Source organism: Echinops telfairi, unplaced genomic scaffold, assembly GCF_000313985.2.
Source record: "Echinops telfairi isolate 266 unplaced genomic scaffold, ASM31398v2 ScPeMD7_23;HRSCAF=83, whole genome shotgun sequence".
NCBI classification, from domain to species: domain Eukaryota; kingdom Metazoa; phylum Chordata; class Mammalia; order Afrosoricida; family Tenrecidae; genus Echinops; species Echinops telfairi.
In genome coordinates, this window is record NW_022103920.1 from 6,985,764 (window position 1) to 7,001,592 (window position 15,829).

At 52.3% G+C, this 15,829-nt stretch overlaps 2 protein-coding genes across 9 annotated transcripts in view; one reads left to right on the plus strand and one right to left on the minus strand.

Annotated features, from left to right (window-relative positions):
• Positions 1-10: 10 nt before the first annotated feature.
• Positions 11-7,153, plus strand: KLRG2 (killer cell lectin like receptor G2; the record flags this gene model as incomplete). Its single annotated transcript, XM_030885268.2, has 5 exons — positions 11-338; positions 3,554-3,655; positions 4,063-4,208; positions 6,411-6,514; positions 6,667-7,153. Coding segments are annotated over 5 exons (810 nt in total), but the record flags the coding sequence as incomplete, so codon positions are not given.
• A 5,934-nt stretch (positions 7,154-13,087) lies between these two features.
• The window catches only part of LOC101657258 (putative RNA-binding protein Luc7-like 2), a 58,789-nt gene continuing 56,047 nt past the window's right edge, over positions 13,088-15,829 (minus strand). For all 8 annotated transcript variants that reach the window (XM_045288990.1, XM_045288992.1, XM_045288991.1 and 5 more), the window contains one exon: positions 13,088-14,127. In XM_045288990.1, the coding sequence (XP_045144925.1) occupies positions 13,950-14,127 (178 nt within the window). In that variant the 3' untranslated portion in view covers positions 13,088-13,949. The remainder of the gene's footprint in view (positions 14,128-15,829) is intronic.

A 15,829-nucleotide genomic window follows, 5' to 3' on the forward strand; every position in this document is an offset into this window, starting at 1 on the left:
GCCGGGGACCTGGGCGCCGGTGGAGCTGCAAGTGGACGTGCGCGTGACGCCAGTGGGCGTTCAGGGCGGCCGGTCCCCCTCGCCCTCTCCCTCGCCTTCCACGCGCTTCCTGACGGTGCCGGTGCCCGAGTCTCCCGCCAGCGTGCGCCGCGCCGTGCCCCCGTTCCCGGCCCTCGCCGCGCCCCCCAGCCCGCTGGCCGGCCCCGCCGACCGGCCTCCAGCGTCGCCCCTCGGCCGCTGCCGCTGCTGCCGCGACCAGTACCCCGACAAGAAGGAGGAGGCCGCGCTGCTGCCCCGCGCCGATGGCACCGAGCTGCCGCGCGCCATCGCGCTCCTGGGTAAGAGGAGCCCCGCACCCGGCACGGAACCCACGAGACAACCCCCCCACCACACACACACACACCACCAACCCACCAACGCCCTGCGCCCAAGGACCCATAAGACCACCCTCACCCACCTGGCCCTGCCCCACCCAAGGACTGCTGCCTCACCCCGCCCAAGGACCCTACAACTGCCCCATCCTGCACAAAGACTAACCAGACCATCCTGGCCCACTCTACATGGGAACCCACAAGACCAGCCCCTTCCTCTCCATCCACCCATAGGGCCTGAACCTGATAACCAGCCCCTTGCACCCCACAGGATCGACTGCCCCCAGCCGTCCCACATATGACCTGGACCCCACTAAAGATAACTGTTCCTCCACGGGCACTTACACAACCCAAAAATGGGTCCCACGATCAGGACCCATGCACCTATCAACACCAGCCCTGAGCCTAGGTTGGTTCTTACCTTCCCCTCCTGGGCCCCCATGACCGTCCTTGCCCACTGATTGGTTGATTGGTTAGTACATTTCCAAATCAAGGGGAACATTTCTAAGTAAATGCCAAATGTTTCCAGAGAAGCGTAGGGCAACTCTCCCTCCCACTCCATGAGGTTTTCAGGGCTAATGCCAATTCCAATTGGTAAAGTAGCGAGAGGGGCAGCCACAAGAGGAAGGCCCTCATGGAGATGCATGGACACCAGGGCTGCCACGATGGCGCAGACCTTACAACCAGTGTGAGGACACTGTAGGACCAGGCGGTGTTTCCTTCTGCTGTACAGCAGGTTGCTGTGAATCTGAACTGACCCAAAGGCACCCAGCAACCATAAACACACAGACACACACACACACACACACACACACACACACACACACACAGGCATGAACATGGCCCCACTTAGCAACCGCCGCATGTTTGAGAAGAGACCGAGGGCAGAAATGAGATGTCTTCTGCTGCTCCCAGCCATAGGCCCTTCTCTCTCATGGTGGCCCTACACGTACCCAGTGGGATTGCTCCTTAGGGCTTTCGCCATGGTGGCCTTCCTGAAGCAGATAGGCAGGTCTTTCTCCTGGGCACTGGTCAAACTAGCCAGCCTTCCCGCTAGCGGCTGGTCTCTTAACTCGGGCTCCCTTTTCTGTCCTGCCTTCTTAAGGAGTGTTTTACCCCAAACGCCCATCCTTTAGCCATTAGTAAGTACAGTGCTTCCAGGGGAGGTGTTCTTCAGGAGGGGGGCCGGGGAGTAGAGGGAGTTGGGCTGAAGGAAGAAAGAGCCAGAAAAAGACAAGTAAATAGTCCAGGACAAGGAACCAGGAGGGAGAGGGTCAGTGAACTTGGGGCATGGAAGGCTTCCTGGAGTCCTGGGAAAGGTGAGTAGGAGTTTGGGGCTGGGTGGGGAGCAGCAGGCACAGGCAGGAAGGGAGCCCTGCCCAGCGAACAGCCTGCCAACAGCCCCACCCTTGGAGGGGCAGGCCGGGCCAGCTGGGCCTCAGCAAGCCAGCGGGGCCCTCTCTGCGAGGGGTGCTTAGACAAAGCGGGCGGCTCTGTCTTTTGGAGCATGAGCGGAGTGTAGCCTTCGTGGTCTGCACGCCCCGTGTATCTATTTGCCATCACACATTTTCACACGCGCTGTAGCTTTCAACGACCGATAGTTATGTTTACGGGTCTGCATAGGTCAGGCGTTTCGAAGGGGGCTAGGAAAGGACTGTTTCTTTTTAGAGGTTTGTGGGGAGATTCCATTTCCTTGCCTTGTCTAACTTCCAGGCGCTGTTGAATTCCTGGGCTTCTGGCCAGCCCTCTGCCTCCATCCTCAAAGCCAGCGAGGTGGGGCTAAATCCCTAAGTCTGCCTGTGCCTTGCCATTCTCCCTCGTGTCTCCACCCAGGAATACTTTCCCAGCGCTAGGCCAGTTGGTGAGCAACCTGAATGCCCCTTTGCCTGCTTGGTCACAGACCCCAGGGCTGGGCGAGCAGGGACCTTTCCGACGGGTGACTTCTGATCAGTTTTAAAAGCAGCTGACTGCAAAGAGTGGGTTGAGTCATCGGCAGGTTGCATGTTGAAACTTCTGGAATGGGGGCAGGTCACTATGGGAGGGAGAGGAGGAGGAGGAAGATGGCAGAACCAGACAGGATGGCAAGTGCTTCAGCTTTGCTCTGTGGGACGTGTGGGTTTCCCAGAGCGGACCTGAGGCTCAGTCCGTGGGATGCTGCGCCAACAAGGTCACTCCTGTGGTGACTCTAACAAGGGGGTCAGGCGAAGCCCGGTACTGGTCACCTCAAGGCTCAAGGTGCTGGTCAGGCACAGGCTTCCTGCTAGGCGCCTCCGACTGGCTCCTTCAGGCTCGCTCCTCAGGAACCTGACGGGAAGCCACTGTGGAGAAGGCTGGAGGTACTTTTCTCTCTTCCCTCCCTGGTGTGGGGCAGTAGCCCAATGTGCTGTGCAGCTGCAGCTGAGGCACGTGGGGCTCCCCGTGCGGACAGGGTGTCGCACTAGCTTTCTGTAGCTGCTGTGACAAAGTACCACATACTTGATCATTTCAAACAGCATACATCCATGCTCTCTCAGCCTGGAAGCTAGAAGCCTCACTCCCGCCGAAGCCGCTGGGAACTCCTTGGTTTGTCTGGGGCCTCAGGCCTGTGCGATCACCCCAGTCAGCTTGGCCTCCCCTTAAGCGCCTCTTTTTGAACAAGGACACCCGCTGTGTTGGATTAAGGCACACCTGCCTCTGGTCTAACAAATTATATCTACAAATGTACAGTTCAGAATCAAATCACATTCTGAGCGGCAAGGACCTGAACTGGTGGGGGTGGGGGGTGGGGGCGAGGCACCATTCAATCTGGTACCAAGGAGTAGTCAGGGCGTCTAACAGGAGGCAGGGCAGCAGTGAGGGGGGGACTAGGGTGTGGACATCAGGGTGTGCCACAGATCATCTGGGTTGAGAAGGAAATTGAGCAGATGCTGGGGGGGCGGTGTTATTGTTGTCATTACTGCTCTTCCCGTGAGACAGAGCTCCTTAGAAACGCATGTCCTCTAATTGTTCACAAAGTGGAACTTCTCCATCTTTCTCCCAAATGTGAGATCTTTGCCTACACCGAGGGGTGGGTGCTGGTGTCTGGGATGGGTGGTCAGGTGCTGAGGTGGGCATGGTACCTGCGGGGGTGGGGGGACACCCAGTGTGGTCAAGGAGGCTGCATTGGGTGGTCTCCCAACCTACCACTCTCTGTGCCCCACTAGGACTGCCCATGTACATGAAGTCCCTGCGCTGGGCCCTGGCCATTATGGCCATCCTACTAGCTGTGTCTGTGGTCACCATCATAGTCCTGATCGCTGGAGCAGGTATGGCACCCCCTTCTGGCCTCCCTCGGTACTGTCTCTGGTTCTCCCAGCACCTTGGAGAATTGGAAGCCAGGATCTCCCTTCCCATTCCCCTAGGGAACCCCGACTAAGAAATGTTTCCTGCGACCATTGTGCTGTTCTGCCTAGAAAAAAAGAGTTATTTTCCCAACACTGAGCCAGCTCTTTCCTGACAAGGGTCTCAGCACCCCTCACCAGAGAGACTTAGGGCATGGGCTAAGCCCCCCTCACCATAAGGACTTTGGGCATGGCGTGGGCCCCCTCACCATAGGTAGGGACTTTGTGCATGGGCTAGGCCAAGAAGGTGGCCCAGCCTACTCCTGTCCAGTGCCACCCCCCTGACCTGCCTCCTTTCTCGCAGAGGTGGCTCACCTGTCTCTTGCTTGCAGGGACCAGGTGCCGGCTGTGCCCCGAGGGCTGGATGTGGGCTGAGGACCAGTGCCTCTACCTCTCCATGGAGACCCGGGCCTGGGAGGCCGGCCAGGCTTTCTGCTCAGCCCAGCACGCCACCCTTCCCTTGCTAAACCACACGCAGGTGAGAAGGCCTTGGGGAGGGTGGGGGTCACTTGATATCACAGGCTGTCCCCACTGCATGCATGGGGCGAGGTGTGCTGGCAGGGGGCACGGGAGCTCCGTGCAGGGCCATGGAAGGGTGTGACTTTTCATTCTGGGAATTGGGAGCGGGGGAGGCTGGAGCAGTCAGTGGTGGGCCTGGCCAGGCCGGCCCAGGGTGGAGAGGCACAAGTGTGTGTGTGCTCCCTGGGCATTGTCCTGTGGAACCAGCTTGCACGGTGGTGGGGACATTTGCCAGTTATCCCTGCAGCCACAGATGCTGGGTAACAAGTGCCCCACGGCCCAGGGCTAAGGCAGCAAACACGAACGTCTCCATCATTTGTAGGTGGGTCACCTGTGACCAGGCTGGGCTGGCTGGACCGCTCAGGGTACTCTAGGGCTGGGCCGGGGCAGGGAGGTGGGGTAGGGCCCCTGTTAGCCCTCAGTCCTTCTAAGAAGCGCTTCCCAGGGAAAGCAACCAAAGTCCAAGCCCAGCCTAACAGGCAGCCCGTCAAGGCCTCTGCTCCTTGGATGCATCTGCTGGCTGTGTCCCATGGACTGGAGCAGACGGCATGATGGAGGGCTGGGAGGGTGCGCCTCTGTCCACAGCACAGAGAAGCAGGGGGTGCTGTGAGTAACCCCATCCATGGCGAGGAAGAACCTATGAGCCTGATCCCATGCCAAGCAAGCCCTGGTGGCACAGTTGTTAAATGCCAGGCTGCTAACTGGAAAGCCAGCGGGTGGGGCCCACCAGCTGCACCACAGGAAGAGGATGTGGCTGTCCGCTTCCGTAAAGACATGCAGCCTGGGAATCCCGGTGGGGCAGCTCCACTGTTTTGTAGGGCAACGAGTCTGAAACTGTGGGTTGCGACCCAAGGTGGCGCAGGTGCGGGGAGCGGGATCGGCAAAAAAAAAAAAAAAAAATGGCAAGAGTAAAAGGTTTCTGCACACACCACGACCAAAAATTAATCCAACACATCATGGACCCGAGGTGTTCCTGGCAGCTCTTGCCCATGTCCTGGGCCACTCAGGAGTGGGGAAAGTTTCAGAAGCCCTGTGATAGGGTCGCCATGAGTCGGAATCCATTCCCAGCAGTGGCTTTGTCTGAGTTTTGGGTAACAAGTGCCAAGAACTTGCACGAGCTGCTCTGATAAAGATGAGAATGGAGCATCCTTCAGTCAGTCCCTTAAAAGTTCACTGAGTGTCTGCTCCACTGGACTCTGGGGAGCGGAGGGAGCTAGATGCTGACAGACATGAGAGCAGCAGGTGTTGATCCGCTGTGCTATTGGGCGCTGTGCAAGTAGGTGCACGGTGCCGTGAGCTTCTGACACGTGGCGTGAGGTCAGCGAAGGCTTCCCTTGAGTGACGTTTAAGTTCAGAGCTGAGAGATGAGTGGGCGTGGACTCAGAAGGGGGAACGAGTGTCCCAGTGAGCAGTACCCGGGGGCGGGGTCTCCTCCTCTCTTCACAGCTCTGTTTCCATAAAGCTGGGAGACTTTGTATTAAAACACACACTGGTGTGCTGACGGTGGGAGCTGACCCAGTCAAGGAAACTCCGGTTAACGGTGTCTACACAAATCACTCAGTGAGCAGGGCTGGCGGTCTTCACATGGCCCTTCTCATTCGTCCTGCCCACTCGTCTCCTATGTGCTGGGCAGTCCGTTTTGGCCACGTGCACCTGTGCACCCTAGGGCACGTGCATCTTCTCTGTATGGCGTTGGAGTTCGTCCCCAAGATAGGTCCCCCTCCCCCCCAGAAGCAGTGGGAGGGGAGTTGGGTTTGGTTTTTCGCTCCTTGTCTCGCCACATGCATGCATGTTCATGTGTGGCACGAGGTTCCTACAAGGAGTTCTGGTGGCGTACTGGGTACACGGCAGGCGGTGAACGTCAACCCAGCAGTTGGAAAGCACCGGACGATCTGCAGGAGAAAGACGAGGCTACTCTCATCAGGGGCAAATGGGGGCAGCCACAGACAAGGTGGCTGGCTGGGTGGCCTAGTCCCGTTGTGGTGGCCTCTGCAGCTGGCCATGCTGAGCAGGCTGTGCCCCCGCATCACCTGGTGCCCTGATGGCCAATGCCACTCGGATGCATAGCCTGGCAGTTCTGAGTCCCTGGCCCTCGGCCCTTGCCCAGTGGAGTCCGCCTGCCCGAGGGCACTGACACCCCCCCCTTCTCACCTCTTCCCAGAGCATCCTGACCAGACACTACATGGCCCTGCACTCCTGGGTGGGTGCCTGGCACAGTCACCGGGGCTGGCACTGGATCAACAGGGTGCCCATGCTGCCGCAGATGTGAGTGACCTGGGACCTGAGGGGGCTTTGCCCACTGTGGACCCCAAGTGTGACAGCAGGCTTGGGGGGTCCAGGCATCTGTCCTGTCCTCCATGAGTCCAGACGCCCACCCTCATTGGGATCCTCAGTGGGGCTGGCAGTGTGTCCCTCAGCTCCTCTCCCCCTCTCCCCAGGCCCTGGGAGGACAAGGAGCTGCGCTGTGGGGCCCTGGAGGAAGGCAAACTGGTGGCCTTGAACTGTACCACCCCCCGGCCCTGGGTGTGTGTCCGGGCACCCAAGTGACCATGAGGGCAGCCTGCTGTGAGCACAGGAGCTGGACCACAGGGCTTGTGGAGACGGCTCTCGCCCCACGCCCTGTCTTGAGGTGACATCTGGTCTGTGTGGCAGGACACGTTGCTATGACCCTTTCCAGTAGCCCCTCCTGCCCAAGAGCTGGCCCAGGGCGTAGAGAGGCAAGGGGCTAAGAACTCTGAGGGGCCTGGGTGGGGACTCAGAAGGGCCTTCACACTTGAGGGGAGGTGTGGCAGGTGTGGTGTCCGCCTCCTGTGCGCCTGCCTGTGTTCCCAGGTGTGGGGGGAAGTCAGATCCTTGCTGCCAGACTGCTGTCTCATCCTACCACAGGGGTGGGCCTGCTCCCTGCTGCTGGGGACAATGGACAGGCTCCTGTGGGCAGAGTTCGCATCCTACTGATAATGGTCTCTATCAGTTGGGCCAGGGACAGGCCAAACCGGCTGTCCCTCCTCTTCCTATAGCGTGTATGTCCCTAGATCACCGCCTCCCATCACTGTAATACCTGTAGCACAACCTTTCCTGTGACGTATGTCTTCACCTGTAATGTGGGGGCTCGAACGTTCCCAGAGAGGATAAAAGCTTGGGGAGCATTAAAATTCTCTCTCCACGTGAATTACCAAGTGGGGCTGAGGTGAGCAATGCTACCATGAAATGTGTCTGACTCCATTTATTTCTATATATCTCCTTTATCTCTCATGCTCTCGATAACTTTACTATAATATTTACTTATTATCGCAGTACAATTGCGCCTACCGAACCCGTAGTGATTGTGCTAGGAGCTGGCTTCTTCTGGCACCCAGGCGCCTTGCGTCAGGGTCCTCCCTGAAATGCCGACCCGCGCACAGCAGCTTGTGCAAAGCCACAGGGCTGTCTGGGAGAGAAGGCTAGAGGCCTGAGAGGAGGAGTCACGGCTTGCCCTCTCTCCTAAGAGGCTCCCCAAAGTCATAGCATCCGCGCCCAGGACAAACACGTGCAGAATCTGCTTGCCAGCCTCCTCAGGAGGGCAGGGGGACAGGTAGTTCTCTCGCTGCCAAATGGAGTATCTGAAGAGGGTCCGCACGGCCCCCCTCACCTGGCTGGCAACGTGCTGGCTGCCTTCTGGGGACCCCAGCGCTGTGCCACATGGCTGCTTGAGCTTCCAGGCAGCATGGCGGTTGAATCTTAGGGAGGCATTACCTAAGGGCTGGCCCCTCTTGTGCCACATTGTATTGGTCTAAATGAACCACCGGGCCAGCTCACCGTCAAGGGGACAGGGGATGTACAGCCCCTCTCTGGGGAGGGGCCGCAGAGTTCTAGTTCTGGGTCACGTGCGCCATCCTTTGGTAAAGAGGAGCGATGACTTCATTTGCTTTTTATGAGAAAGACCCGTCTCTGTTCCTCGCGTGCTTTCCCACCACACCCATCTCTGGCCCAGTGTGGGCCCTTGTCCTTCCCCTCCTAGTGCTCAAGGTAACTGGCTGAATGGCAATACTGAGCTCAAATCAGCACATTCCAACCCAGTTAACTTTTAAAACTGTTGGAAATATTTCACAATAAAAGTGGGTTTTCAACCTCATGAGGCATCTCACTCGTAATTGTTCATGTCCAGATATGCTCCTGGGAGAGAGAAACCTCTCATTAGTGGAAAGTCAGCTCTGCTTCAGCCGGACTGAAGGCTTCCTCAGTGGCAGACTGGACTGGAAAAGGCCACCCACCAGTGCTGCCAGGATGAGCAGGGAACGCCTCTGCCCTCCTTGGATGCGAAATGCTTCTCCTGACAGCAAGAAGCCACAGGTGTGGGTCTCCATTGGTGTAGGATTTGAGTTTAGGCCACCAGCACCATCCTGAAGTGTCCGTCGAGGTGGAGTCCAGTGGCAGCCAACCAAAACTACTCTGTGGGGTGGGCTCATCGTAAAGGGTTACGGGCACAGCCTGAGGAAAACCGAGTTTTTTTCAAGAACCAAATAGAACTTACAGAAATGAAGAAAATGGCTGTTGGTATGAAAAGCAAGTGGAGAGCTTAAGGAGCCAATCATAAATCATTGAAGAGACGATGACCTGAGGGAAGCACTCTGAAAAAGAGGATGTTATGTGCCATCGAGTTGGTTCCAACCCATAGCGACCATCCACCCGAGAGGATCATGGCCCAGGTCCTCCTCTATCCTCACAACTGTCCCCAAGTCTGAGCCCACTGTTGCAACCACTGTGTCCATCCATCCTGTTGAGGGTCTTCCTCTTTTTCACTCCACTCTAATTTCCCAAGTGCGATGTCCTTTTCCAGGGACTGGTTCTCTGGATAACATGTTCAAAGTATGTGAGATGAAGTCTTGCCGTGCTTACCTCTACGGAGTACGCTGGCCATCCCTCTCACTGGTCTGTTTGTCCCGTTGGCAGTCCACAGCACTTCCAATATCCTTCACCAGCACTGTCATTCAAAGGCATCAATTCTTCTTTGGCCTTTCTTATACATTGTCCAACTTCCACATGTATTTATGAGGCAAATGAAAATACCATGGTGTGTGTACCTTAGTCCTCAAAGTGACATTTCTTTTAGAAACTTTAAAGATGTCTTCCGCATATAGATTTAATCAATGCAATGAGTCTCGATCTCGATTGCTGCTGCCTAGAGCACTGATTATGGATCTGAGCAAAACAAAATCCTTGACAACTTCAATCTTTTCTTCATTTGTCACGATGTTACCAATTGCTCCAGTTGTGAGGATTTGGGTCATTACATTGAGCTATATATAATTCACGCTAAAAACTGTAATCCTTGACTTCCTCAAGTCCTCAGTTATACAAGCAAGGCTGTCATCTACACATCACAGGTTAGTAGGCCTTCCTCCCATCCCGATGCCGCCTTCATATAAGCCAGCATTTTTGATCGTTTGCACAATAAAGTATTAAAGAGTGGACCCTGCTAGGCCATCAGGGTTCCTAATATAAATTTAGCAGGGATTATTAACTTTTCCCTGGGCCAGGGATCTCTCCACAAAGCTGTTTTCTAAAAGCATAAAGTTACTTTAGAAAACCCACACTTTGATTATAATACTCGCAAATGTGTAGCTGGGTACATGTTAACAACTGTGCCTATTACTCATGTGATCACCACTCCGGAGTCCCAAGTAAGTTCTGAGCTGCTTACAGGAAAATCTCACAAAAAAATAAAAACCTCACTGCCATCGAAATTGATTCTAAACAGCCCGTGTGTTGCCAACACTGTAAGCCTTTGTGGTGTACTTAACTTCCTCTCCCACTTCCAGAAAGGCTTGACATTTTCCCCAAAGTGAACAGCCATGAAAACCCTACAGGGCAGTTCTGCTGTGCAACACGTGGTTGGAAGTGGCTTGGCAGCAACTGGGCAAGTGAGGGTAGGGCGTGACTTCTAACCAGATTGACGGTGGCTTCCGATGGTTTTCTTTGGGATCTTATATTTGATTGGATTTTAATGTTAGGTCGAAAAGGATTGGGGGAGCTTTTAAGTGCTGAAGTCACTAAGACAGCCTTTCCGTTTGGTAGGGGATCAGAATCACGTCGAAAGAACTAAGGGCCAATCTGACAAGGTTCTTGCAGGCTCAGGACTGGGAAACTACAGCCATGGATAGAAATGGATTAAGTATGCTTCAGTCCAGTTCATGATACTAAAAAAAGTTTGGAGAATATGGAAATTGTAAATTGTAGGAATCATTTATCCTGCACTTCCCACAATATGTACCTCAGGACAACTACATAACCCACTGCCATCAAGTTGATTTAAACTCAGTGACCCTAAATACAGCTCCCGAGGCCATCTTTGGGAGCATACAGCCTCATCTCTTCTCCCTTGGAGGGACCAGTAGGTTTGAATCATGGGCCTTGCACTTAGTCCAGAGTGCTACCAGGACTTCTTAGGGCACTAAGTCCCTAAGTTCACAGATAGTGAAAGGCTTAGAACATCACCCTTTCACCAAAAGTGCACCTCAAAAAAACTCACTAATATTCTGATGACCTTATAGGGCAGGGCAGAACTGCTCCTATGTATTTCTGACTCTTTTACAGTATACGAGGGGGGTACCCCCAAACACCCAATGCTCATTTGTTTTTGAGGGGCACAGTGCTTTTGGAGTTCATTTCACCAGTCAGACTGTTTATCAAGCTATTTAGGGGTTCTGAAAATACTGCGTAACTGTGCAACGAGACCCGATTTTTGGCGACAGGGAACTGGTTTTGCCACCATGACAGCTCACAGCGCCTTCTCAGTGCACCAGTTTTTGGCCAAAACTAGCATGCCTCTCTTGCCCTACACACCTGTGTGACTGCTTCCGCAAACGAAGAGGAACATGAAAGGGCAGCGATGTGATGTGAAAAAAATGAGAGAAAACGAGGTGCTGCTGTCAACCTTTCAAATACAGTAGTATGCAAAATGCTTCCAGCGATGGAAATCAGTTTTGACAAGTCAATGTAGTGTACTGAGGAGTACCTTTTAAGGCAGTGGTTCTCAGCCTTCCTAATGCCACAACCCTTTCATATGGTTCATGTGGTGCTGACTCCCCAACCATAACATTATTTTCATTGCTACTTTTGCTAGTTATGAATTGGGTGGCCCCTGTGAAAGGGTTGTTGACCCCCAGGTTGAGAACTGCTGCTTTAAGGTGGTAAGATTGCTTTATAGAAATACTTTGTGGTTTTTGTTTTGTTTTGTTTTGGGGGGCGGGGGGATTCCGAGTTTTCTTTTGGTACCCTTCTATTTCTCATTTGCTATCTTATCTGTTTTGCACTTTGGTGCCGTATCTGACAGGAACCCCAAGGTACAATGCTGGCTGTGATGGTTCAAATCACATGAAGCTGGATGGCCATGGTTTTCTAATTTGGCAGTTAAGAAATGCAGTCAATGTGTCATCTGATGTGAAGAAATTCTTACACCAGGTCCATGGCACCTTTCAGTGAGGAGACTGTGTGGGCAAAATCCTAACTTTCCAATCTTCACAGCCATTCTGGGTCTCACTGCTGTCACCATCTCTAGTTTACAGAGCTTACTGAGGTCTTAAATGCTGAGTGGAAATACAGCACGTAGTAAGCTTGTTAATTCTTCTAAGGGCAGAATGTGCTGATAAGCATGAATGCCTGGCTCTTCCCTTTGTTCTAAGGAGATGCAAGAATCAGAACCCTGAGAAGGGTGATTGATGAGTGACAGGTGTAGAATCTCTCTTAACTTACAAGTTTCATGTGGAGAGGATCGAAGAGGAGGTATAAAGGCTAATAAGCTGTCCAAAATTAGCAAACCAAGAAACAGAATAACCCTATTTGAGAATATGAAGATAACTACAGGAACAGTCAAAGTGCGTAAAAACCCATCAGGCTGTACAATTACAATTGGATACTTCCTATCGTTGGAAAAAAAAAAGTTTAAATATTTGACCCAAGCCATGGTATTTTCAATCACATCACAAGTGAAAGCTGAGCAGTAAGGAAGGGAGGCTTATCTTTGAATTGAGGTTGGCAAACATTAAATATACCACCGATTGCCAGAATGTATGAATCTGTTGGGAGTATAGACAGACCGTTTTTTAAAAAGGAGGATGGGAAGCCCTTGTCTCCCTTAACCTGGGTAGACTGCTCCCTGAAGAAGGGCACTGTGTGCTTGGTAGTCAGTAAAGCGGGAGCTATTCCTCAGTGAGATGGACGAACAGAGAAGTTCAAGGGGCCTAGGGATAGCAATGACTAGGAGAACCCGTTTCTGTGGTGCCCAAGGCCACATCACCACCACCAGGGGCTCAGGCTGAACCCTCGATGCCTTCCCTTCTAGCACAGAGGACCACTAGAACAGAGGGATGAGAAACCTCCTCTAAAACTGACTAAAACGGGCCAAGCAATGAGCCACCGTTGATGCCCACTAGATCAAACTCTAACAGGGAATCAACTAGGGCAGAAACCCTCGGTTAAGAAGGCAGAGCTTGGTCTCTTGGGGAAGGCTGATGAGTGTCCCTTTCAGTAGTATCTGATGTCATATCCTTGATTCACAAGGAGGCTTGCCCACCGAAGGGCGAAGCACCCTTCAATGTAGAAAGCACTCGTTCTCCTTAAGGTGGTTGGTTACACTGCATTTTTATTTCCATTTACTGAAGAGGAGAAAACAAAACAAAAACGGACCTTTTTCTTCGGCAGGCCCATTCCTCCTCTGCTGTAGGGGTTACAGAATAACCCCCAGGCAGCCGGGGTCTGGCCAGCCCTGGGACCCTTTGCAAGTCCACTGGATGCCTTGCACAGTAAGGCACAATCAATAATGTGACCGGACAGAGGAAAAGTCAGAGCAAACAGTCCTAGTGACGATTTACTAGACAAGTCAGTTTAATGATGGTGGTGATTGTTTCTTTCAATTTATTCTTATTATTTTACAATAAGGATGTAGCCTTTATACTCCACACAAAATAAAACAAGTGCTTATGAGAGTCCCTCTCCCCCTCCCCCTCCAAACATCCTAAACATAGCAATTCAATACAACAGAAAAATCAAGATAGGTTTGATTTCAAAATTTCAATTAAAAAAAAGCAGAAGGTTGTAATGCAACAGCTGTTCAACTTCCAACTCTAAATAGGCACCTTTAAAGGTGTGTGTGTGGTGTGTGTGTGTATGTGTGTGTGTGTGTGTAGAAAAAAAACCCTAAAACCAATGTTGTTCATTTCTCCAGCACACATCCAGTATATATGCTCAAGGTATGATCAGCTAGTAATTAAAGAGGGAAGAGAACCTTGGGACAGAGGTTAGTTAGCTTCAGCCTGCCCTGCCCTGCCCCCTTCAATCGGAGGCTATTAGGGGATAGTAAGAACTGAAAAGGAAACACCCATAGCTGCTGCTGCAACTAGAAAGGAAGACAGCAATTGTTCAAAAGAGAAAAAGGAAAAAACCCAAGGTAACACAATTCACCCACTATCACTCCTACTACAAAGAAGAAACCAGAGATGGGCGTCTGATTACATAAAACTCAACAGAGAATCTTTTTAGAGAACTGTATTGCAGGGTCACCAGAAACGCTGAAGGCCGGCTTCGGCTTCACTGCCGAGTCAGACCCCACACATCGCCTCACTGGATCCGTGTCTGGGTTGCTCGCTGCGCCTCCACAGCTGTAAACTCAACAATGGGGGACTCCAAGGAAGCAGGTAGGCGGCAGGCGCAGGGCGAGGCACCACTAGATCTCCCCCGCCTCACGCTCCTCCGAGCTCCTCCTGTCTTCAGACCGGCCGTTGGCGCTCTCGTAGGACCGCTTCTTATCTTTGCGGTCTCGGTCCCGAGGGGATCTATCTCTGGAACTCCTGTCTTTGTCACGTGACGCTAGGTCTTGGTCTCGAAATCTTTCCTTTGAGGATCTGAAAAATAGTAATTTGAGGAGCAAAAGATGTTGGGTAACCCAGAACCCAAACCAAGCGAGGGTGCCCCTAGATCTGGTCAAAACAGGGTGTGCGGAGACGTACGTACGTGTGTGTCAAGACAGCAAAGGACAAAGGCATAAGCTAACATCACTATTGACAAAGAACAGTGTGTGTGTGTGTGTGTGTGTCAACACAGCAAAGGACAAAGACATTAGCTAACATCACTATTGAAAAAGAACACTCTAATGACCCTTATATGCCATCAGACACTTATCAGGCTTATTGAAGCTTATTTTACACTAAAATGTTATAAAGACAAGACCTTAAAAAGTGAAAGCTAAGTTCCCATTTAAGTAACGATATATGTAGACCAGGGTGTGAGACCAGACGGCGAGTGGGTTGGAACCATCAGCCATAGCGCCACTGGCACCCGCATGGGCCACAGTCTGGCTGCAGGCCTTCCTGGTCCCACTCGGGCTTCGGTAGCCGCTGCCTCTTCACTTTCTTTTTACCACCACGACAATGCACACGACCCAGTCTGCTGGCAGTACAACCAGAGGCCCCCAGCCTTGTTAGATCTGTAGGCAACGCAATGCTGAAAAGACGACTGGCTAGGGGACACAGCCATCAATGACCATTTGAAACTTTTTTTTTTTAATTGGCTTTATTCCTCTTCAGTGAACTCCCTCAGCCAACAGAAAACAGAGACACCCCACCCCACCCCCAAAAATAAATCCGTCCTGGAACACCTACTCCATGTCCACGCAGGTTCGTGAGAAAAGTAGCACAATAGGCTCATACCAGAAACTCCGTGAGCATGCACACCAAGGGCATTATGGGACAAGATCAATATGGAATCTCCTATACTTTGAACATCCAGAATGAATCAGCAAGATTCTGTTACAATTTACTGCACAGAGTACCGGTGCCATGGTACTCGGGCATAATGAGGTCACCAGGTACTATACTCAGACCTGGGATCAGAGGCACGGCTGTGACCCTGAACCAAGAACACTACTGGTGTCTCAAGCCAGGAACACCACCACTAGTTCTTGCTTCAGAAATACAGCTCAGAACAGGTAAAACCAAAGCTGGAAGAGTACTTAATGCTACACACTGAGCATTCAATGCCAAGTTCTAATAAACCTAGTTCTACATTTGTGTATGTATCAATCAGTGGTAGGATTCAAGTCGAGAGACAGCACTGGAAGCCGACACTGGAGCGAGTGGGGGTCTCAGAAAACCAGTGGCTGAGAGACCACCTTCACAGAGGCTGGGCAGATTGCAGGTTATCATTTCATTCCAACGCCCTGCCCTACTACTGGCCAGACAGGGACTCCTCGTGGTTCTATGTTGGGTGATGATTAGATGGCTTAGGGGACTCTGGCTCTGAACCCTGCACAGGGTGTGTCTGTCTGGAGAGAGGAGGAGGCAGAAACATCCAGATGGGCCTTGCAGCAGGAGAACCACCAAGCACGTAGGGCTTTCCAGGGACTGGCACCTCCAAAGTGTGGCCCCAAATACGTCAACATGATTTTATCTCATATGTAATAACATATTGCTTACAATTTTATCTTCTAATTTTTGGTAAAACAATCGGTCCTGTAAAAGAATAATCTGAATATCAAAAACAGAAGTGCTCTTGAATAAAACAAAATTTTAATAGTTTTACAAAAATAATCCTTTCTGAGCATGCAGA